This window comes from Podarcis vaucheri (genome assembly GCF_965113315.1).
Source record: "Podarcis vaucheri genome assembly, chromosome: 1".
Classification (NCBI taxonomy): domain Eukaryota; kingdom Metazoa; phylum Chordata; class Lepidosauria; order Squamata; family Lacertidae; genus Podarcis; species Podarcis vaucheri.
Window position 1 is genome coordinate 34,209,492 of NC_138759.1, and position 25,598 is coordinate 34,235,089.

The 25,598-nt window shown below is 41.7% G+C and overlaps 1 protein-coding gene across 3 annotated transcripts in view; it reads right to left on the reverse strand.

Moving 5' to 3' along the window:
- MIPOL1 (mirror-image polydactyly 1) overlaps positions 1-25,598 on the reverse strand; it is a 194,403-nt gene that overhangs the window by 152,973 nt on the left and 15,832 nt on the right. For 2 of the 3 annotated variants that reach the window (XM_082213642.1, XM_082213643.1), the window contains exon 2: positions 9,782-9,878. In XM_082213642.1, the coding sequence (XP_082069768.1) occupies positions 9,782-9,878 (97 nt within the window). Of the gene's footprint in view, positions 1-9,781; positions 9,879-10,776; positions 10,875-25,598 lie in introns of those variants that run through there. The other variant, XM_082213644.1, reaches the window with a different exon arrangement.

The following is a 25,598-nucleotide window of genomic DNA, read 5'->3' on the forward strand; positions in this document are numbered from 1 at the left end:
GAAGCGGGGAGGGCAATTTCAATGAAACACAATGTTAGTTCTAATGGACGGATGATTGTGTTTGGTCTTTTGAAACTTTGAAGTATAGGTAAGTCTTGATCACACAAATTAATAAATCCTAAAGCTGGAGTTAACAATAACCATTACACCCAAATTCTGCAGCTTAGCCCAGGCAATTTTTCAAAAGGTCAGGTTGTGAACTGGAGAAGATCAGGGAGGTCCACCGCATAGCTTTGTTGCCAGGCATCTCCCGTCTGGATTGTTGCAGGCATTTATTAGTATTCGTCAGCAGACTCAACAAAGCAAACAAGAAATTCAAGCACGAATAATAAAATGAAAATGCTGCTATATAACCCTTTGTCATTCAGCAAATATGGGACTTTTTAGCTACATTGTTCCTAAACCTGGGTTACTACTTTAATTTTTCTCCACCGGGCTGACTGAGCGAGTATGCATGTGTGTTAAATGCAGAGCTCCCTTAACAACTGCAGGGCTGCCATTTAATCTGTTGGTAGATGGACCACTTCCTGTGGGAATTCTAGCTATGACTTCCAGATCCACCAAATAAATCTCAGATTAAGAATCCAAATGAAACCTGCCTTTGGCAGATAAAAAAAAATGTCAAGATGGATATAAACAGTAAAATTATAAATTATCTAGGTGCTGCACACTGATTTGATGCGCCGGGTTTTCTTTGTGTGTTGTTTATATTTTACTGCAGTATCACAACTACACAAGGTATTCGTCAAATGTCACACTTTTATAATATTGGAGGCATCATTAAAACTGTTTGGCTAAGGACCTTGAAGTGTTTAAGCAGTAGCTCAAAAGTATATTTGTGCAAAGTAGAAGAATAAATTTACATATCAGCAGCAGCTCATAAGGGATGAGTAAATATTCTGTTTATCTCTCATTGTAATTCAGGTTAGTTTAAATACAGGGCTTCAAGATATCATTACAATCTATATAGATTTATTACATAATTTCCAAACACAGTGCCTGGTGGAGTTTTACTCAGCCAAACTAGTACTTGGGTTTTCTATCTAAACCAGCATTTTAAAAAGGGAAGAAAGCAAGCCTTTCCATTATATATACTATATACTCTTATTATATATTTCCTCATCAATTATCCAAATCTTAATTATCTAAATTTCCTTTTTATGTGGAGCAAGGTCATGTCCCTGCATACCCTTTAATTAAACAGAAATCCTCTTTGTCACCCAAATTTATTCAGGTATTAATGCCAATATGATAAATTTTATAATTTAAAATGGCAAAATGAGACAATCACACCAACCACACACACACACAAATGCCCCCTGCCTTATTGAAATAACATACCTTTAAAGTACTTGTTTTATTTTTTTAGCCTGCATCACAATAACATTAAGGCCACTTTAGGCAATAATGAGCTGATAAACGTCATTCTCTGGAAAACGGTACATTAAACATGCAGGCAAAATCTTTGATAATCTCATTTCATCTCTGATGCATCCCCCTGGGGGACATGAACTGGTTTTTAATGAAAAAAATGGTTATGCCTTTGCTCATCTTACCTGTAGTAAGGCTGGCCTGGTCTAAATTTAAGCTTTACACTTCTTGATAATAAAACTCTATCCAAAAAGGTTTATAAGCAAAGCAAAGGCCAGACATTTGCAGTACTTGTGATAATTTCCCTAAACCTTATTTGGAAGATACCTGACAACTCCAAAAAGTGTACAATACTGGCAACGCAAAGCCATGGAGTCTAAGCGCTAAACACCAAATTATATTAAAGCTGAAGAAATACAGCATTAAGGGATGCCAACTTGCCTTTGAGAATGAACAGGGGTACTTAGCAGTCACTGCTCTCCTTTTTCAATATACTGTATCGGTTTTCAACAAATCAAATCAAACCTCAAGAGATAGGTACTCGGTTGCTCCGTCAAGAAGGAACTTATGAGTTAGATGTGAGCAGCTGCTTCTTTTTTAACTCCTCACAGTATTGCTTATGTCAAAGTATTAAAAAAAATTAAGGAGAAGGGAAAAAGAAAAAGCTGTGAAGAGAGTGGTCAACTTAGTATTTAACTTTAAAAATAGTGAATATAGTTGCCTTTGCTCTTCATCCTTCAGGTTTTTGGTTGTTGTTGTTTTTTACATTTGTATACACCAAGTATCACTTATATTCACTGATCCATAATGGCCGCTCAGCCCATCCATAAAAGGTGGGTGGCGGTTGTGAACTGGCACATGAGCTCCTTCACCTCCCTGTGTAATAAAAAAATTAAGGTCATGTATACACACACACACACAAATGTTCATAAATGTACCAATCTAACATGTACATAGATATGTGGGCCACATGTCTGGAGCAGCACAGGAAGACCGTCCTGAAACCATGTTGACTCCCAAATTGACCAAATGTTTTCTCTGCAAGGAGGGAGGGGGTGAGGGAACCTACCCATTGTCTCAGGAATTGGGAAATCACCATCTCAAAGGAATGGCCAGACTACCAGAAAAGGCAATCAGATAAGGCATTATCAGATAACCTGGCAGACAGGAAAAACAACAACATTCAAATTTCTCTTGTAGACCGCCTTTTCTGTGATGTAGGTATGATGTTTGTGGGGGATGGTCTTGGGTTACACCCCTTCTGTGATGTACGTATGATGTATGGAGGGGTGGTCTTGAGCTCCAGGGCAGGGAATTTAAAACATCTATATAAGGGCAAGCACAGCTTTGTTCTGGGTCCTCCTCCTCTCTCCAATGTGTGAGGGGAACACCCTGTTGCAACAGCTTTAATAAAGATCAGGCTTACTAGCTACTTTGCTTCTCAATATTCTCTGGTTGGCCTCTGTTATTTTCTCCTACCGATGGAGAACCTACAAAGGACTCTATAAAGGGCTCTTGCATACCCCATCAGGGAATAAGGGCAGATTTTGTTTACAACACCTGGAACATGCCAGTTTCCCATGCGGCCGTTGGCTTGCACCCCCTGGCTGTAGCGGAGCATCACGGGTCACCCACCAGACCCTGTTTTGAATCGTGCCTATCCATGGTGGCATGGGGGACGTGCTCAAGGGAACGGACATGGAGTGTTCGCTTCAGCCCAAGCCACTCCCACCACTGCATATGTAAATGGAGAGAACTGGGGGCCCTTCTCTTCTTTTATGTAGTCATTGCAGTTTTGGATGAGAGGCAGAAAGGACTTTAGAGTTCTGAAAACAGGGGCAAATGGCTTTTCTCCATATGAAATGGACTTATGAAATGGACTTGTAGCAGGTTCTTGCTTTCTAATGACCAATAAATACATCAGAAGAAACTAATGGAGTCAGGTTCATAGGTTTTACGAAGTTCTGCAAGAAAAAGAAGAAATTACCGCAAAGGTTGTGAGTTCCTAGATCAGGGTAGCCAACCTGCTTCCCTCTCGATGTTGTGAACTACTCCTGATGCCGTGGACAACAACTCCTATCATCCCCAGCTATTGGCAATGCTGCCTGGGGCTAATGGGAGTTGTAGTCTGAAACAGCAGGAGGGCACCATGTTGACCATCACTACTAAGAGAATATAACCCATTCTATATGAACTGTTTGCTACTCCTCACCAGAATTCCAGCAACCATAAATCTTTTTCTGGCAGAAAATGTTTGAGCAACAACTTGGATGGAGAAACTGAGATGTAAGCAGCTTGCTTTATTCTGCGAACAACCGTCAAGATGAGCCTCTGCCCGGTTTGTGCAGTGATGGCCAACCTTCTTGGCAAGTGCCATTCTGCTGTGTATAGATGATGGAGAAATGATAGTATGAGAGGCAGCTGACAGGATGATCGTAACAACACTATCTCCTACTTAAGACTTGACTTGTGCCCCCTCTAACCACATTCCCATGAAGGAAGGAAAGAAAAAGTCAGCATCTTGAATAAAGATCTAGCATGGGTTAGAAATGGAAAAAGGGGTGGTGAACAAAGAAAAGATGTTTAAATACACAACATAGTAACTCTTCCATAATACTAAGGGCTAAGCCAATGTGGTACCCTCCAGACATTGCTGGAATCTAGCTTAGTCAGCATGGCCAATGCTGGGACCCAACATCTGGGCAGCACCACATCAGCTACTCATAGACTGTAAACTCCATGTGCAATTCTTTGAATGAGCCCATTATTTCTGAACTGCAGCTAAACTGAACTGAATAAAATCCTAGCCCCGGGGGGTGGGGGAGAGATCATAAAAGAATCACAACACAAAAATTAATAGTATTTACAGCTGTAACAAATACTTCCTAAGCCTCCAATGGCCATGACATATCAGGGATTTTGCAAACTGAACTACTGTACGTTGGAACACAAATATACTGTTGCACGCCACCCCAATCCATGGATGGATTGCTAACAGACTGGGTGGGTGGCTAACAGATTGAGGTTGAATCCTGACAAGACAGAAGTACTGTTTTTTGGGGGGCAGATATGGGGGACTCCCTGGTCCTGAATAGGGTAACTGTGCCCCTGAATGACCAGGTGCGCAGCCTGGAAGTCATTTTGGACTCACAGCTGTCCATGGATGCACAGGTGAATTCTGTGTCTGGGGCAGCTGTCTACCAGCTCTATCTGGTACACAGGCTGAGACCCTACCTGCCTGCAGACTGTCTTGCCAGAGTGGTACATGCTCTAGTTATCTCCCACTTGGACTACTGCAATGCACTACCTGTGAAGGTGACCCAGAAACTGCAACTAATCCAGAATGCGGCAGCTAAACTATTGACTGGGAGTGGCTGCCGAGACCATATAACACCGGTCTTGAAAGACCTACATTGGCTCCCAGTACGTTTCCGAGCACAATTCGAAATGTTGGTGCTGACCTTTAAAGCCCTAAATGGCCACCATAGCTGCAGCCTTGGAGTCAAACAGAACTCAACAATCTCTCTCTCTGTGTGTCCAGCTTGCTGCTTTGCATCTAGCTCACATCACTACAAACTTTCTGCTCTCAACTCAGCCTTTTTCCTTCTAACTATCCTTGAGTTGGGGGAAGCCACCCATTTGACATCTTGCATAGATCCCCTTCCTTTGTTCCCCTTGGTGGCCCATCACCTGGGCAATTACCTTATCCAGAAACTAGCCTGGTTTACATTTTAGCACTTGCTGGATTCCAGTGGTTAGAAGGCTCTCACCATACTGCCTACTCCCCCTATAGCTCATAACACTGTTATCCCATATTGTTCCTTAATGGTGTGAAGAATGTTCTCTATCTATCAACGTAATTTCTGTTTTGTATTACACAGTCAAAAAACAAAAAATGCACATTCCATTGCAAAAATTTGGAATTCTATAAACAAAAGGATAACTCATCTTGGCCAATTGATTATGTAGCCCACTGTGTGTAAGGACTATGCATACCAGGATGTTACGGTAATCTGGTACTATTTAATGTATAAGTCACAGAACTTGCAAATGGTCTCTTTGAAAGAATTAACCTTTTGAACCTTTCTTAGGGTATAGTGACCCCTAAAGGTACTAAAGTTGAACTGGCTACAGAGGTTCCAAAAATGTAATAGAATGAATATATGTTTGTTGCTGGCTGTGAAAAGGGGAGCCCGAAGGACACCTTTGGATTTTGTTAGTTGCAGTGGTCCAGTTTCCTCTGAGCCACATCTTAGAAACCTTGATCTAGCAATAACGGAAAAGGAATTCAACAAGTGGGTATAGTGACCATTCATGAAACAGCCATAAGTCAAGGAAACATTTCCTGTGGAGATCACAACAACTAACCCCATTGCCAAGTACGAAAAAGGAAACTCATGCCACAACAGTCTACATAATAGTTAGGATGGCTTCCCAAAGGAGATCTTTCTTTCTTTCTTTCTTTCTTTCTTTCTTTCTTTCTTTCTTTCTAAAAATCACCTGTGATATTCAACATTTAGCCCACTTCCCCATAAATTCTCTATATTTTATGCTTTATGGACCCATTTCACGAGTTGTTGTAAAAACAGAGCAGTTGGGTGGTGAACTCCAGTCCACAGGTTGGATGGAGGCCTCTTTCCTTCCAGTCTTTGGCACTCTCCCCAAAGCACCCTCTCTCTGTGCCCTCCTTGAGTGCTTTTGTCTGGCTAAAACATCTCATTGAACTGTGATAATGCCCCTTGATTGCCAGGATGGAGAAATTTGTAGAGAAAACTCTGGCCTTTGCATGGCTGGAATATAGCCTACTGTACAAAGGTAAACAAAATCACATCAATGGCTCTACCCACTGATGTTTCTGGCTCTCCCTACCTCCGGCAAACAGCCCCTGAACAGTTTTCAACCCCTTGGGGGCTGAAAAAAGTGTTCCCTATTCCAATAGTAGAATATGCTGGTACAACAGGGCACTGGCCTTGCTGCTTCACCTTGTCTAGATTCCAGTCCTTAACACTTCTCCTCCATCCTGTTCACTCACAAGAGGGCCCAAACGACATATAGGAAACAGCCCTCCTTCTACATTCATACAAGCACCACAGAGAGCGAAGCTCTGCAGCAGAGAAATGGCCAGGGAGAAGGGTGATGAGAGAAACCCCTTTCTTAGGAGAGTTTAAGTGGAAAGTTAGCAATATGCGGGAGGAGGAGTAAGTTCCCTTCAGGAGTGAGACTGAAGCAGCACGAAGTACTGGGACATATACACACACAAGTGTGAATGTAATGTGATTCTAACTAGGGATTTTCTGATCTATTATGTTCTTGTGTTTCTTGTGGCAAGCCACTCACAGCTGTGGAGTACATGCCATTTACTACTACCCCTTCTTCCTTCCCTATACAATGCTGACTCTTCTGCCACAAGGGACCCCGGTAGACAGATCAGAAGGCTCCTGATTTGAATCTTGGTCAACTCAGAATCCAGTTTCTAACCACAAATGTCAAGTTCCCTGCCTCCAGCCCATTTCCCAGTGCAGTTTTATGTTTGAAGAACTCCACACTCCTCCTTGCTTTTTTAATCTTTCCTTTGTAGCACATTACATTTAACTGCTTATGAAATCAAATCAAAGCAAACAAGATGGCTGCTCTGGCTACTGGCTCTCTTCAGTTTGTATGGGATTAGCACTAGGCGATGCTGTTGCTAGCCTGTAACTTCTCCATGCCTGCAGCTTGGTCTTGGTTTTATGAGGAGAAACAGGAAGCTGATGCTTTTCAGAGCCTGTAATTTAGAGCTGCTAGGTCAACCAGAGATGCACCTAAAATAATAGTACAAAAAGGGTTTTCTGTTTGTAATTTTGATTAAAGTGGATATTCTTCAGAGAGAATGAAATCAGTCAGTCACTTTGATATTGACTCAAAAGCTGGTGGTGATAGGAAGAATGGATGAATTGCTAGTGTTGATGTACTTTCACTGCTTCCTTGGAAACTAGAGAGAGATGGGCGTAGTGCAATTAACCGTGAAGTGTACCTCTACTGAACCACCAGTACGGCTCTCCAATGCTAAAAGGGAGGCAGGTCTCCTCTTGCATTATTCTGCATTCATAAAGATGTTCTAAACCCTTTCAGGAAAAAGAAAAGCGGCAAGACAAGGAAAAGCATGTGCAAAGAAATGCAACATATGCCTCTCTCTCTCTCTGCACCCATGATCCATTTGCCAAGGCTGCACATGTGGACCTCTCCCGGCCCAGATGCAATTGAACTGACCTTTGGAAGGGACAATGGGGCGTCCGTCTGCACATGCCGCAGGTAGTTCCTCCCAGCTGATACCACATTTATTTACTTGCTTACTGTCTGCACTTACAACCCACCCTTCAACAAATGGTTGCAGTAATGTCACAATTAAAGCAAGTAGAACTTACACTAACATCAGAAACTAAAACTGCAAACAACTAATGACAACAACGAACAAAACAGAACAGCTAGGCACAGCAATTTCTTTTGTTAATCACGAGTTCCATACAGATGCTGAAGGCCCACGTGTTTCCGTGTATGTGTCTCTGCCTAAGCATTCTGGGGGGGGGGCACACTGTTTGGAGTGAGCTGTCTTGTCCTCCTGACCAGGTTACTGCCCCCAGCTCTGCTCCTGAATCTGAACTGGAAGGAAAAGAGTGCTTGGGGGAGGGCCTACTCTTTGTTATCAAGGGCAAGGCAGCCAGAACTGCTGCCAGTGTTGGCTATAATTTTCAGAACTGTAACTTTCAGGACTCTTGCTCAAGTTGCAGCGTTGGATGGTAGAGCAACTCTCCACGATACGTGCAGTAAGTAAAGTCTAATTCACTTAAAGCTATGGTTTTCCCAGCAGTGATGTATGGAAGTGAGAGCTGGACCATAAAAAAGGCTGATCACCGAAGAATTGATGCTTTTGAATTCTGGTGCTGGAGGAGACTCTTGAGAGTCCCATGGACTGCAAGAAGATCAAACGTATCCATTCTTAAGGAAATCAGCCCTGAGTGCTCACTGGAAGGACAGATCCTGAAGCTGAGGCTCCAATACTTTGGCCACCTCATGAGAAGAGAAGACTCCCTGGAAAAGACCCTGATGTTGGGAAAGATGAAGGGCACAAGGAGAAGGGGACGACAGAGGGCGAGATGGTTGAACAGTGTTCTCAAAGCTACCAGCATGAGTTTGACCAAACTGCGGGAGGCAGTGGAAGATAGGAGTGCCTGGCGTGTTCTTGTCCATGGGGTCACGAAGAGGCGGACACGACTAAACAACAACAAATTCACTTGGAACGGCATGAAGCAAGGAAGCCTACAGGAGTAAGATACAAGGAAAATGGATTGACAGCATGGCTAATGCAGCTAGGACACATGTCTAGGGTTTTTCTTTCTAGAATTGCAGGCATAGTCCCTCTCCTCAATTGGCCATGGGGCTGCAATGCATGGGGAGGGAAAGGTTAACTGTTCCCTCTGCAGCCATGATTCCAAGACAGTCATACCTTGGTTGCTGAACGGCTTGGTACTCGGACGTTTTGGCTCCCAAACGCCGCAAACCAGGAAGCGAGTGTTCCGGTTTGCAACGCCCGATGTGTCTTCCGATTGAGTGCAGGAAGCTCCTGCAGCCAATCGGAAGCCGCATCTTGGTTTTCAAACCATTACGGGAGTCGAATGAACTCTTGGAATGGATTAAGTTTGACAACCACAGTACGACTGTAAATATCGCTTCCTGCCCCCCTCCCCTGCCACAATTAACCTCAGGGGGGAAAGCTCCCATTCATACCATTGGGAGCTCTCCCATCACCAGCAAACTGAACCATAGGACAGATACAGTGGCACCTCGGGTTACATACGCTTCAGGTTACATACGCTTCAGGTTACACACTCCGCTAACCCAGAAATAGTACCTCGGGTTAAGAACTTTACCTCAGGATGAGAACAGAAATCGCCCAGCGGCAGCGGGAGGCCCCATTAGCTAAAGTGGTGCTTCAGGTTAAGAACAGTTTCAGGTTAAGTACAGACCTCCGGAACGAATTAAGTACTTAACCTGAGGTACCACTGTACTCATTGCCAAGATCATGGCTGGAAAGGATTAAACTCCCCACCACCACCACCACTGAAGCCCCAATGCTAATACCTCCCCCATCTGTAATTACAGAAAGAAAACTCAGGTGTGCTTACTAGCCGTTGTGCAATTAGAATAGCAGTTCAGCCCTCTGCTAAGTATATATTATCCTTACAGACAAAAAAAAAAAAAAAGTCTGGTTTAAAAGGAACATGCTTGCAGTTACATCACTTAACAGAAAAGAAGTGAACTTTTTTAAACAGTCGCTTTTACCTACCAGCAAGAACAAATGCATTCCATCCAGGCATAGCCTAGGATTGGCATAGCCCCTGGGGTTCTGTATCAATACCTCAGAAGTCCTTACCTTTTGACCAGTCCTTCATTTGTATTTCTGAACTTGTTTGATCTGGCAAGGTCTCCGCGTCTTGCTCCAAGACTTCAGAGCTAAAGTAAAGCCAAGTCTAGATAAATAAACGTAAAACAATATATCAGAACACACCTATACCTTGCCCTTATTTGTCAGGGAATTTACAAGACAAATGGCTCAAAAAAAATGTTTATAATAGGACAATAAAACCTGTTTATTTTAACAGGTGACATTAAATTGACTTTCACAGTAAAAGATATTTTTGTTCACACTTTCAGTTTAGATAGATTTATTCTGTTCTCTGTTGAATTTAATGATGGTGTTGAGAAACATATTAGTTCTCAAAGCCTGATCCTGGCAACAGTTATTACAAAATAGAATGAGTAGGTCCAGGAAAGCAAATATGATTACTTTTTTCTTGGTCTGCATTACCAGTGGTAGTGAATGCAGGATTAGGTCATGTCAAGGTTTTGCTCTGCATAATCCTTAGGTATATATGCAAGTATTACACAGAGAAAGTTCTCACAATATTTTCAGATTCGTATTAAGATACATAAATCACCACGTTAACATTTTTAATTTGTAAGAATAGTATGTTCATTAGAGACAATGTGGAATTACAGTTATTATGCCTGCATTATCACAGTTTTGTGACTTTTTGGTTGGTCTTAATAAAGGTATTACCCAACCATGGGTTTTGGAAAATTTTTCCCTTTCCTGGTCCAACCTGGCTACCCTTGTTCTTCATGTTTCTTATAATAAGAAAGTTTACTTCTAAGGAACCCCAGATGGCCATAAAATGAAATAAACTGAGAAACCTAGCCACCATGTAGTTATCAAGTTCAAAATAAGGAACAAGAGCACTTAAAAAAATTATAGATAAGTAGCTTATACTGTATAGCCTGTACTTGATTCAGCTCTAAGAATACACAGTGAAAGCAAGATGAGAGATTTTAAGGGACTTTCTTCTCAGGAGTGAGAGAGAATATTACCTCAGACCCTGAAGTCTGAATTCCTTACAAAAAGTCCTCAAATGAAGCTGTAACTTTGGCTTTTTCAGTTCTGTGTAACTGTGTTGATTTGGGGTTGGCAATTTCCCCCCCTATATAAGTTCCTCATTTACTTTTGGATTAGCTGGAAATATAGAAGGTTATTATTAATATCAAAGAAATGTGTTTTAAGTCAATGAAGTCTTTCCTCTACATATTGCACAAAAAGGTCCATAATAATTGCAGTCTTTTAATAAGGTATTCATATAGCAAGAGATGAAGAAAATACAGTCTTTAATAACCTCTGGAGTATTTTAAAACATGTCTTAGGGCCTTAATGTGCCTAGTAATATACTATTTAAAACCACAATTTTATCCCTCCACAATATACAGTCATACTTCCCCGCCATTTACCCAGCTAATGAATGCCAGCAATTAGTAAAATGTAATCCCACTGCACAATCAGTTTAATGCTTTTAGCACTCAGAAAAGTAAACACCAAATTAATACTGCTCAAGCCATATCAGATCCTACTTGGAAGCAAGCAATTATAGTTCAGCTCCTCAGGTGTAATTAAATGATTGGAATGATTTAGTTCCATAAATGCAAGTTAATTCATAAGCAAGCAACAAATATACTGGGAGTAATTACAAGAAACATTGGCAGTCTAAGCAGGGCATGCTCTTTTATACACCTGGTATAGGAAAATGCTGCCCTCTCCTGGATATTGAGTGTGACTATCCACTCCAACAGCCACACTAATGTGAAGTATGGCAAAATGCAAGGTGTGAACACAGGAGAATCTTTGAAGGTTAAAAGTCATTCTTGCATTTCACATGCACAAACCATCAACTATGGTAGTAGCCATAGTAGATTGCCAGCAAGAATTACTTCAATTACACACAGCCAGCGCTCATGGGCTAGCAGGGAAATGAGTCTTGTTGATCCGTAATAGAATTAGACGGACAGCTTTATTCACAAAGCACTTCTTACACAAATATAACCTGCTCGGAGAAAATCATTTACAATGTCACGTATAAAGACTATGCAAATGTCTGTTTTGTGGAATGTACACAATTTAGGAAAAGGCTTCCCAAAATATGTTTCCACAGAAATATAGAACTGGCACGGTTATCTTGTATGACGATGGCTGCAATCTTATACCCATTTATAGCTGGGAAGAAGCCGTACTGAACTGAATAGGACTTTCTTCCGAGTAGAGACGAATAGGATTTCACTGTACATTTTTCCCTATGCAGGGATTATATCCTATCCACATTTAAAATAATCCCCCTAACCAACGTATTAAAGATTTAAAGCTATTCCAGGAAATACAATAGGTTTAATGTAATACAGTCATGAACATATTCTATTTCTAAAGAGAAAATATATTCTATATAGTCAATTTTTGAAAATACATTAAAAAATAATCTTTAAAACCGCACTGGGAAAACTTACCAGTGCCTTCAGTTATATATCTATAATCCATAACCAAACATTACTAAATAAAATAATTATTATTAATAATAATAATGATGATGATGAAGGCTGTTAAATAGTGTACACTGAAGATGTTTAATAGTGTACACTGAAAATGCACACAGATTGCAAGAACTTATTTTCAGAGTACAACACGCATTACAATCTAGTTCAAGTTAGTTAAGACCCACTGAAGTCAACAAGTTATTTGTGACTAACTTGATATCAATGAGGTGACAATAAGTGCGACAAATTTTAGCTGCATTGGGTCTACGTTGTCATTTTAATCACAGTTAAATAATTTCTGTTGGTGTTGATTGAATCAGGAGTTTTCTTTGACAGCTGCCTTCAGATACCGTAAAATTATAATAATTATCTTCAGAACCAATATTATTTAGTTTACAGTATTGCGGTAAAGTGAGAAGGAAATAAGCTTTATATATCTGTGAAACCACATACAGCCCTCCTCTGTACAGACATCACTAATGTGTCAGTGTGTTTTTGAAGCTTTAAACAAATCAAGAACATAAGCACACTTAGATATTTGTTTACATCAGCCACCAGACACTGCAATTTGTGTAAAAAGCATAAACATATATAAACATAACTAAGCATTGCCAAATTATACAAATTAAAAGATACTAGAGTATACCACCCTCTCTTAACAGACAGAAGCAAATGAAAGGTTATGTTAAACAAACAATAATATGGAATTTGAATCACAACCCTGAGTCACTTTTAAGACTTTGTGCTTTAGTCTCTCCATGGATGCTTTTTTTCTTTTTTGCAACAAAACATGCTTATCTTATTAATCTTTAAATGTTTTTAAATAACCCTTGTAGGTACGAATTCAATTATTTTATTAGAAGACATATTATTAATTTTAAAATGTACAGCACATTTACTTTGCCCTTTAATGCCATGGTCTTATTTTTCTATTCAAATCTTGTACACTGTAAGTTAATTGCTTTTGGAAACTACTTATTATTCATGTAAAAATTAATGTGCCAATGTGTTTAAATCCTTTTAAATGACCATTCATGCATCCTCCCAGTTTAAGTACCGATGAAATCTGTCAAAGATATCAGTGCAAGATGGTTTTAAAGAAAGTTCCAATAAAGATTTTTCCCCCTGCTAACATAAGATTTTCATTTTCACCAACTTTACTTGAATTCCATTAATTTTTTAAGCTGCTTTTAATAAATTCACCAAGTAAAATTTTTTAGGCCCCATAGTCTGTCATTTGTGTTCCAGCTGACTCTATGAATATTAATAACAGTGTTATCCTGATTAAATAGGCTTCGTATGAAATCCCTGTGAATCCTATAGCTCAGACATCTCATTTTTTCCAACTCTTTATGAATTTGGATTCAGACATTATGCTGGAAGAAATCTTTAATAACAGATCTACTGGTACATTTCTGTATTCTTAAGCAAGAACGAGATCTTCTCATAATTCAAACAATTAAAAGAAACACGTCTACATCTTAAGGTTTCAGGCTTTCTGTAAATACACACAACACATCTTAACTCTAATGGAAACTTCAGCATTTTCAGAACAAAGGACTGGGTACCTATTAAAAAGTAATACTAATGTCTCTCCCAATACGCACCTTATTTGGTCTTAATTCATAGGTGCTTTGCAGTTACGGACATGTGATTAGATAGAGGAGACCTTCAGGTCTCGTTGCAAGAGAATGCATCGGATTCAAACCCAAGACTTGGCACACATATGTCTAGCTTGTTTTTATATATTTTTAATGAAATTAAGTAGCAGTTTACCAAAACCTCGTTCGGCAATAGCTTTAACCAAAAGCAAACCATAAGGATTTCCAGGGACCTCTCCAGGAAAAGAGTGAAATGTTTTTTTAAAATAAATAGTCACAGGACCTGACCTCCTCTGAGAGGAGGATAGTGTTGAGAGACTGCTGCCCGATTATAATGTGGGTAGACTATCACTACAGATTTGCCTTAGAGCAAGCAGGGAACCGTTCCTTAGCCGAAGAGCGGCATCCCTTGGGCTCACCCATCTGGGAAACACTTGCTGGTGGTTGGCAAGGGTGTGTGACCAAAGTGGGAAGGGCTAAATCTGGTATATACATATAACACACCCAGACAACACAGAGGGAATAGAGAGGAAGCCCCATGCGTCGACCAGGGTCTGATGACTGGCAATTCCCCCACCATCTTACAGCTAAGCCTGATTTGAAGAGGAAAAAAGTATGTTACTATTTCTTTATGGCACAACTGGGCAACCTGCAGCCTGACCCAGTTTTATGTGGCCTCTTAACACCTCCTGAAGTCGCCCCATTTCCCCACCCCATCTAAACTGCTTCTTGCTTGTTAGTTTCCGACTTTTCCTGACTTCTAAAAACATTCTGCCACTCTTTCTATGACGTTTCAGCGCAAATGCAAAAGGACATAATTTCATTTGGGAAAAAATAATGGATCGTTTTTAAAATCCAAGTTTTCTTGGAGACAACAACTTCCCAAACCACCAAGTTATAAATATAATATATATCCCATCTATGAAACTTCCACTTTCTTTACCAAACAGTAGTTATAATCACCTGCTGCACTAAAAAAACAAAAGGAATTACCATAGGTTTTTTGTGTATAACAAGCCCCCTATTTTGGGGGACTCAAAATTAAGAAAATGGGGGGGGATTCCCCAAAGGTATTGAGCTTTTTGGGGCAAAGACTGCCCATAGATGTTGAGGTTTTCTTGGGGGGGGTGATGCCAAAAAACGCTCACCCGCCATACCGACAATGCAGCTCGCATACATTGCCACAGCAACCTAAACTCTGTCCCATCACCGGATCTATTGAGTTTTACTTCTGAGTAGAGATGGTGAAACATGGAGGTCATTAGTCTGGAGCAGCTAATTCAGAGTGGTCATTGACTGTGTCCACCAGTCCAGCATGGCCCCATGGTAGATCGTGTCCTCCCTAAAAGAGGGCACGTGTTGCAGTGAGATCTAGAGACAGACCTCTTGGTTGTGGGTGGGTCCACTTGATAGCCACAACACCTGATTGGTAGGTCCCTTGATGCTGGGTTTCAATCTGGCCAATGGGGTTGCAGTCTGAACTGATCGAAGGACCTATATAAACCCATGCATGTGCCCCAGAGCTTCCTCTTTTGGCTTGTGCATTGGAACATCCTCCCGTCTCTCCCTAATGTTAGGACCTTTTGTGATTGACCTTGCTATGCCATTGTGTGTCGTCTATCATTGGGACAGGGGCACGGCAGGAATTTTCCCACTTGGCTAAATGGCTGTTGCCATTTGGGTTTTGCCTGCCGTGTAGCAAGTTGTCACAACTTGTAAGGTTGCGGATAAGTACTGGTTCATGTGATAGGGATGGGAGAACGGTCTCGCCATCCCTATGTGAAGGGTATTCCGTTAAAGGAATCCAGGGACTCAACTTGGTTTGGCCAACCCCTGAGTCCAGGGGAGCACTTGGGGAGTGAATAGAGTCTGTTCCTGGGCTTTTCACCTTCCTCAGGTGTTCACCCTTGGCTGACCCATGATAGAGCCCTGGGTCAGTGCTACCTGCAAGGGTATAGGGAGCTAGTCGAACCAGAGCCTATGCAACCACTCACTGTTCTGTAATCAATAAAGTTGTGGCCTAAATGCTGCCAAAAACCAAAACTAAAATTTGAGTCAAATGTGTCTTCATTTAGGAGCAGCCTTTCTCAATCTGTGGGTCCCCAGACGTTGTTGAACTACAGCTCCCATCACCCCTAGCTAGCAAGGCCAGAGCTCAGGGATGATGGGAGTTGTAGACCAACAACATCTGGGGACCCACAGGTTGAAAACCGCTGTTTAGGAGGGAGGTCTCTGGGTCTGAACATGCAATGGATGTAAGCATGGACTGAATGTTTTAAATCTTTTTCTTTTTTTAATGTAACAGGCAGATGGAAAATTGGTAGTTTTCTTTTTGTATGTTTTTCTAATATTTTTGTCTATTTTGTCTCTTTCTTCTTTCTTTTTTCTGTTTCTCTTCTTTCTTTTTCTTCTTTCTCTTTGGAATCCTATATTTGGGGCTTTTAATCAGGTCCAGAGATTGTATACTCATGGGGGTGGCAGATGGTCAACGGAGGACCCTGGGTGAGAGACAGGTGAACGCTGTGTCCCAAGGTGAGAGGCTGAGAGGAGAAAGGAAAGATCCCAGGTGATAGCTGGGAGGGGCTACTGTCCTCTGTGGGTAAGGGCTAAGAAGTACTTTGAAGGGAGGACTCTACTTATTCGACTTGCATTTTTTGTAGTTGTAATTTTACTGCAGTATTGGTGTGAACAACAGTAAGGGTGCAGAAACACATGGTTTCTGCAACATAGTTGCAGAAAGGTAGGAGGCTAAATCAAAGCACAGAAATAAGGATAATAAGTGACAACAGGAAAGGAAAGCCATGAGTTTACACACTAATGCCAGTATTCACTTTGTTCATCCTAAATGAAACTTCAGAGGGAATTCAAGACAAGTGTTCCAGGTCGCTGAAAAAGAAGGAAGAAAAGCAATGCCACCCACCATCCCTGCAGCTGTGCCCCCCCCTTGCTATTTCCGGATGCAGAAGGGGAGCGAAATGGCAAGCAAATGAACCAAGGCTAAAACACGGGAGAAAATCACATTGGACCCAGTGGGCCTTGCTTTTGTGCAACAATGCAGAATAATAGTGTATCCATATTTGCATCCCATGATCACTGGATATTTTTTAATGAGCAACCTCAAGCTACTAGAATGTTTTTCCAGCTTTCCAATGTACACAAATCACCATCGCTGGCATGTTGGAGACTGCCTTGATTCTGTTTTTGTCACACCGTTTTCAGATATCCATTCCCCCAGGCAGGTGACTTATTTAACCCTAAATTGGCATTTCTCCCTGTTTCAACCCTGCTGCCCTTGTCCCCTCGAAAGCCTCTTGTAACCTCTGGTCATATCCCTCTTCAGTTATGCCCAGTCAAGATCCCTCTGCACATGGTCACATGTGCCCACAGGCCAGAGACTTACCATACTCGTATTTGGAGCACATCAGAAGAGGTTCAGTGCAGAAAATGTAAGTTCACCTAGCTGAATTTATCACAGAATCAAAACAAAGTTTATCCCTCCTATTTGAATCAGGCATATAGGAAGAGTATATTAAATGTGCTATCTCCATTATAACATCAACTGATAAGGAAGCAAAAACTGAAAAAAAACGTACCCCCATTTTCCTGGAGTTAATCAGATACCAGGATCTTTTAAGATATCCTGAAACGTTTTGCCCTAGGCCAAGCTAAACTAAATCACTTAATCTAGGAGGGTACTGCATATAAAAGCAAAGTTAGCTTATAGAATAGTTTCCCCAGGGAACAAACAGCCTGTTTTCTTAGCACTCTTATTCATGCCAAGTTTTGATGTAATGACAAACTTCACCACAAAAGGACTTGCGTTTCCACAGAGCTAGAAAAATTTACTGGCAAATCTAAAGGTCAAAAAATTAATAGAAGAAAACTCAACTCAGCCCAGAACAGGTGCTGAGAAGTTTTCACAGCAAAAAGGATAAAAGGTTATAGGCATTTTTTAATGGCTACCTAAAAACAAAAGAATCTGTAGTTCAGACGCATTTAAATATCATCTCCACTTCTAAACTGAAAATGTGGTTTGAACAGAGAACATTTCATCAAAAGCAACAACCAGCTCATTTTCTAATAACATTCCTTAATAATAAAAGCACTACAGTACTCTGAACACTACAAAACTTCATACTTGTGCCCATAACATTTCATTTCTGCTCTTTGGTGGACATCTCACACCGGAATATGAAAAGGGTGATGAGAGTACTGTCCCATTAGTTCTCTTGGACTTCTCAGCTACTTTCGAAACCATCAACCATGGTGACCTTCTGGGTTGTTTATCTGAGTTGAGCTCAGCTGCTGGAGTTTTACAGCGGTTCTGCCACTTTCCAAAGAAGTAGTTTCAGAAGGTGGTTCTGTGAGAACTTCTGCTCTACCCCCTGACCTTTGGCATATTGGGTGCCTCAATTCTCCCATGTTTTTAAATAGGCTTCTTCACACGTTTCACTAAAAACAGGCACAAGTGATCTCTACACATGTGCAAATGTTTCTGTGAAAGAATGTCCACTTGTTGATTTGTGCAGCTAAATTAATGTGCAGACAGTTACCCAGAAACTCTTTGAATGCTAGGTATGAATAACTGTGCAAGTTTTTCTATAACTGCTCAGGTGGTTGTGGCATCCAGAAGTTTCCGCTCCAGTTGGTGAGGTCAGGCCTGGTCACAGTTATCCATCCTCTAGTCATGACCAGCTCATTTATTTCATTATTAAGAGCATTTCTGTACCACATCCCACATAAAGTCTTGAGGCCGTTAAAATATTAAAATACATATCAACATATTAAAATACAGAATGATAATGCAACCAAAAACTAGTAGATCCTTGCAGAAAGGAGGATTTAATCCCTCAGCTATCAGCAGATGAGCAGAGGGTTAAATCCTGCCTGCCAGGATAAAGCAAAATTTATCTCCCCCATGCAGTGGTCAATTTTGCCTGCTTGGGAACCACTGAGCAAGGGATTTTGACAGGTGGGCAGAATACCCCACTTGTCAATCATTTGATATCATAGGAGTGACAGGTGGGTTGCCCCACACGCCTGTGAAAGTTGGCCGATGGGGTCAGATAAGAATCTGGCCCATGGAATCAGAATGTGGCCCACCCCTGACCTACAGCAGTCTCAGGACCATGGAAGGTGGGGAGGAAGACCTTAATTCTTGCCACAGTCTCAACAGAAAATCATTTTTCCACAGGGTAATTGGAGATTTCTATTGAAAAGCAGCTTTGGAGAGACTGTGTCAGGACCATAGCAGAGTATCAGAGAATCACAGAATTATAGAATCACAGCATTGTAGAGTTTTAAGGAATCCCTAGGGGACATCTAGTCCAACCTCCTGCAGCGCAGGAATCTCTACTAAAGAATCCATGACAGATGGACATCCAACCTCTGCTTAAAAGCCTCCAAGGAAGGAGAGTTCACCACCTTCTGAGGGAGTCCATCCACTGTTGAACAGCTCTTACTGCCAGAAAGTTCTTCCTGATGTTTAGTCGGAATCTCCTTTCTTGGTTTGAGACCTACCCTCCACAGCAGGAGAAAACAAGCTTATTCCATTTCCTATGTAACAGCTCTTCTGGATGTGGCATCCAGAAGTTTCAGCTCCAGTTGGTGAGGTCAGGCCTGGTCACAGTTATCCATCCTCTAGTCATCTTCAACTATCATATCACTTCTCCGACACCTATTTTCCAGGTTAAACATAACCAGCTCCCTCAACTGTTTATCATAAGACTTGAGTTCCAGACCCTTTATCATATTGGTCGCCCTCCTCCGTACATGTTCCATTTTGTTCCCTCAATTCCTACACTCAATTCATTTATAAAGATGTTGAACAACACCAGGCCCAGGAGAGAACCCTGTTAACTACCTTTTACCATTATCCCAAAGCAACCATTTACATTTACATAACAGAACCCATAAATATTAATTGCATTCTTGCAGTCATAATGGGATACAGATTTTGGGAAGCTAGCTACTAGGGCTCTGGAAGATCTTAGCTGGGAAAATCTGGCTTTGCGTTTCTGCTACAAACTACAGCTGCTTTGGCAGCTCCCAACTATTCCTGGCATATTACTTCAGAACAGTAATGTTGAGATATTTCTGGAATCATGCCATAATTGAGGAATAGCACTTTTTAAGCTTGCAACTGAGGTCAACCTTGCATAGAATATAATCAGACAGTTAGAGAGAGACTTATGGGGCCTGAGGGCTCTTTCCATGCCAACTGCAATCAATGGCAAAATCAGCAAATATTTAAGAGGAGGGGAAGCCCCGAGCAGGTTTAAATATGAGAGTCAAATCAAAGACGTTCTCTTCCTCATGCGATTAGAACTGCTTGAAGGAAGGAGAGAGAGCACCAAGCTAGCTTCGCCCTTCCATGACGCATGGAATGTGTATTAATATACACATCAGAATTAACCATGTTTCTCACTGCTCTGCAACTGCACTTTCACATTGCAATCAGGGATCTATCTGCACTATGCATTTAAAGCAGCACCACACCAAATTAAACTGCCGTGGGTTTCCCCAAAACAATCCTGGGCACAGTAGTCTGCTAAGGGTGCTGAGAGTTGTTAAGAGACACCCCGCCCCCGTTCCCAGAGTCGTGTAACTATCAATCCTTCTTTGCATGCAACTCTGGGAATTGCAGCTTTGTGGCAGAAATTCTGCATATGCTCATTGACTTCCAAGAGGGCAATGGAACACCCTCTCCTTCTCCAACCCATTCTCTTGATCCATGTAGTTAACTCATGCTTATGTCCCGTAGAATCTGTACTGAAGAGAACTACTGTAATGTTTATCCAACCCAGGATCTCAAATCCTGATTCCATCTGCACTATACATCCTGCCAATTTAAGAAGTCATGGCTTCCACCCAAGAATGCTGGGAGCTGTTAAGTGCTATTAAGGGCACTGTTAGAAATTAGCCAGGCGCTGGGAGTATTTTGCAACTGGCGAGGTTCTAACTGAGACCATATGGAGGTCTCAGGATGTCAGGCTGGTGACTGACATCTGGTTAGCCCCTCCAGTTTTCTTAAGCAGCTAAGCAGAAGAGCTTATTTACTGCATGTACAGCGGTACCTCGGGTTACAGAAGCTTCAGGTTACAGACTCCGCTAACCCAGAAACAGTACCTCGGGTTAAGAACTTTGCTTCAGGGTGAGAACAGAAATCACGTGGCGGTGGTGCGGTGGCCCCATTAGCTAAAGTGGTACCTCAGGTTAAGAACAGTTTCAGGTTAAGAATGGACCTCCAGAACGAATTAAGTTCTTAACCCGAGGTACCACTGTATAGCCCACTTTTTTCTTCAAGGAGTACATGGTTCATACCCCTCCTCAGTTAATCCCTACACTGACCCTGAGAGGTAGGTAAAGAGGCTGTGACTGGCCCATGGTCAGTGAACTTCATGACTGTATGGGGGATATGTACACTGATCTCTCAGGTCCTAGTGTGAGACTCCAACCACTACACCACACTGGCTTCCTATAGTACTTCTGCTATATAAATTAAGTAGGTAAATAAATATGGGGAATGCAAAATGTCACTTACAGAAGGATCTGAAATATTTGACTTGAAGCGTGAATTTGTTTTATTCTGTATTGTTTTATTTGATGTTTTAAGGTGCTGTAAACTGCTTGGATTTTTTCCCCTTTAAAATCTTAAGTGGCATAGAAATGAAACTAATAATAATAATAATAATAATAATAATAATAATAATAATAAACTCCATGGGGGGGGGAGGGAATGGTGCCTAGACATACCGTTGTGGTGAATGTAACCCAGGTTTAAGGTGCCACTTGGCAATTAGCTTATATATCTGAGTTTCTAACACTAATCAGTGTTAGAGTGCTCAGAGTTGTTAAGGCAGAGCTTTCCAAACTGTGTGTCATGACACATTAGTGTGTCATTTGCGGTGTGTAGTAGGTGTGTCATGTGAATGCTCTCTGCACTCCTCCTAGGGCTGGAAAGGTGTTAGTTTAACCTCGGGTTTGCTAGTACAGTTGTACCTTGGAAGTCAAATGGAAGCCAATCCGGAAGTCCATTCGACTTCCAAAACGTTCAGAAACCAAAGTTCAGCTTCTGGTTGGCTGCAGGAAGCCCCGCCGGACGTTCGGCTTCCAAAAATAGTTCGCAAACCGGAACAGTCACTTTCGGGTTTGTGGCATTCGGGAGCCAAAACATTTGAGAACTAAGTTGTTCGAAAACCAAGGTACAACTGTAAAACTGAAGTACTGTGTCGCAAAATGATGCATGTCTAAAAAGTGTGCCACCAACATGAAAAGTTTGGAAAGCTCTGTATTAAGGAGACCCCTATAATAGAATCATAGAGTTGGAAGACTAGTCATTCTAGTCCAACCCCTGCAATGAAGGAATCACAACATGCGGTCACCCACCCAATTTGAAGCCGTAACGGACCCTGCTTAGCTTTGCAAATATGCTAGCAGTTTTATTGCTGTACCACTTAGTTGGAGAAAAACCTATTAAACTTCACTCACATTTTAAAATAAATATTTTTTTCCTTACATATGGATTTTTTTCTTTAGTTGCTTGTCTTTTTCACTTAAGAGCCTGCTACCTGAGCTACAAAGAAGAATTTACTGACTTTGTCTTGTGGCGTAATGAGAAGTTGCAAACCTTTATACAACTGATGTGTGTGACATAAGACATATTGTATTACCTGGATAAGAAATTAGAGTAGAAATGAGCATTCATCAGGACAGGGGTGTTTGTAAAGCAGTCCTTTGCAGAACACGTGGGTGGAGTACAGGTAAATTTAAGGTCAAGCCATTTTCAATAAATATCTTATCTGTAGTTCAAGACTCCCAAAATAGATTGCTATGACAAAAGGTGATATACAGAATTGCTCAACAAAAGTTTTTTTTTCTTTTTCAAAGTTTCCTGTTGAGACATGGTGCGCACCTTACACGGTTCAGCAACTTGGACTATATAAAGGTCTTTATAGAAATCTGCTGAATTTTTTCTTTGATTATTAAATAGAAAACTTGGGTGACAAATATAAATTTTCCACTCATTATTCCAAGTAAGACATATGTGTAGCACACTGTGGGTGTTAGAGTGGAATAAAGCTGGTATCCTCATGGAAGGTCTTTTGAGCGAGTAGGGGCATCCAGTAACAGAAAGATATTGGAAATTATTTTTTGCCCATTCTCACTCCTGTAGGTGGCATGTGGAGGGCTGCAGGGAGAAATTGGCCAAAAAACAAAACGAAACCTACTTTCTCTCTTTGTCAGCATATGCCTCCTCTGAACCAAAGGTCTTATGTGAGCACAAGGGCATTTATTATTATTATTTATTATTATTATTATTATTATTATTATTATTATTATTATTACCCTGCCCATCTGGCTGGGATTGCCCCAGCCACTCTGGGCGACTGCCAACACATATAAAAAATATTATAACATCAAACATTAAGAGCTTCCCAATACAGGGCTGCCTTCAGATGTCTTCTCAAAGTTGTGTAGTTCTTTATCTCCTTGACATCTCACAGGGAGGGCACCACTACCAAGAAGGCCCTCTGCCTGGTTCCCTGTAACTTCACTTCCCGCAGTGAGGGAAGCAACAGGGGACCCTCGGAGCTGGACCTCAGTGTCCAGGCTGGACAATGGAGGTGGAGACGCTCCTTCAGGTATACAGGGCCAAGGCTGCTGAGGGCTTTGAAGATCAGCATCAACGCTTTGAATTGTGCTTGGAAACATGCAGTAGCCACCCAAAACTGGTTCAAGTATTATTGCTAACGTTAGGTGGCAGTTCATGGTCACTGTAAAGCTACATGAGCTCCTGACCGAACACCCATTCCTGAACTGTTCTACATTAAATGTTTCCTTACACCTAAAGGAGTAGACCAGAGGTTTTCAATCTTTTTAAGTCCGTGTCTCCCTTGATCAACTACATTCTTTCTGCGACACCCTGTGGGGCTCAGGAGGCCAGCTATTTCACCCCTTGCCTGCAGAGCTGGCAGCCTCTCACCCTTTTTTGAACATCCTTCCTTGTGGAGTATTCCCTCAGCCTCCTCTCCTCTCGCCTCTCTTGGGAGTCCTCCGGGCAGCTGCCGCCGCTGCTCCTGGTCTCTGAGCTTCCTCCCTGCCCCAAAGAAAGGTGCCTTTTCACACTGCCCCACAGGGGCCTGGGAAGCACCCTCTGGCCAGCCCCAGAGGCACCATTCGCCCAGGGAGATTGTAGCCAGGTCTGCTGCAACCAACAGCTGTGCAAGCCTTTGGGAGGCAAAGACACGAGAGGGCATCAGGAAAGAGGAACAGAGGCCAGTGTTGCCTGCGGCACCCCTGACTGTCATTCAAGGCACCCCAGGGTGCCACGGCACACTAGTTGGAAACCACTGGAGTAGGCTATGGCCAATAGGTAGCAACTGGAAATGAACATTTGTTTAATGGCCATGAACATTGCAGTGGCCCATCTCCTTCTGTACCTGTGTATTAACTTACACACGAGAAAGAGAAGTATTTGCTATTGCATGCAAATGCTTTTTTGGAAAGTAGAATAGCTGAAAGAAATAAGAATGAACGAACAGAATCGTAATTCTTCTATTATTTAGTAACCTTCAGTGACTTTAATATCACTTCAAATCCCTAAAAAACAGGTTAGAAACAAATATTAGCCTTACCAGGATGGCAAAGGAATGGATCAAATTACATTTCAAGGGGAACACTGTATTTTAATTAATGCTACCTAGCGCCTTTACAGACAGCAGTCACCTTCAGTGCAGAGTGGGAGTAACAATTACACCTCCTAATCACACAACGTGAATCGGGGAAATAGTCTCCTACAGGACAGCCTATTATGAGGACCACATGGGTATTTGTCTTCTCCTTGTCTTGACATCCAACTCAGAGCACCAAAGCCAACAGTAGAGGCAGAACCAACACTGGAAGAGGTTTTGAAGGAAATAAATAAAAACTCAGGCCTTGAATTGGGAAAAAATGAAGGGGGGGGGAACCCTGGTTTGTTGTCAAGCGGCTTTAGCATCCACAGATCCAACAAACCTCTCTGATCCTAAAGTGGCCATCTTGTGAAGGTTTTCCCTCACTATGCAAGTGTGCAAAACTTTACTACAGCCAGCTACGGGTGTCACTTGTGCATTGTCAAAAAAGAGAGAGAGAGGAAATGTATGAACCAACCAAAGAAAAGCACACAGATTTGCAAAAAAAAAAATGGTATGTGCTAATAAACATAAGTGCATGTATTTGTGTTCATGCACACATAAGTATGTATATGTGTCTGTTCATGCACAAACTTATTGAAATAATTCTCACAGAATCACAAAGTTGGAAGAGACCCTGAGGATCATTTAGCCCAACCCTCTGCAGTGCAGGAATATGCAGCTGACCCTTAAGAGGATTCGAACCTACAGCCTTGGTGTTATCAGTATTGCACTCTAACCAATTAAGCTTTCCTACAAAGCATAGTGCTATTGTATGATCAGGGGATAAGCATGTCTGCTGTCTAGGTACTAACTACCGTATTTTTCCGTGTATAAGACAATTATTTTTATTATTAAAAATGTTTAAAATTGGGGGTCGTCTTATACAAGCCAGTGTGGTGTAGTGGTTAAGAGCGGTAGTCACGTAATCTGGGTAACCGGGTTCGCGTCTCCGCTCCTCCACATGCAGCTGCTGGGTGACCTTGGGCCAGTCACACTTCTGTGAAGTCTCTCAGCCCCACTCACCTCACAGAGTGTTTGTTGTGGGGAGGAAGGGAAAGGAGAA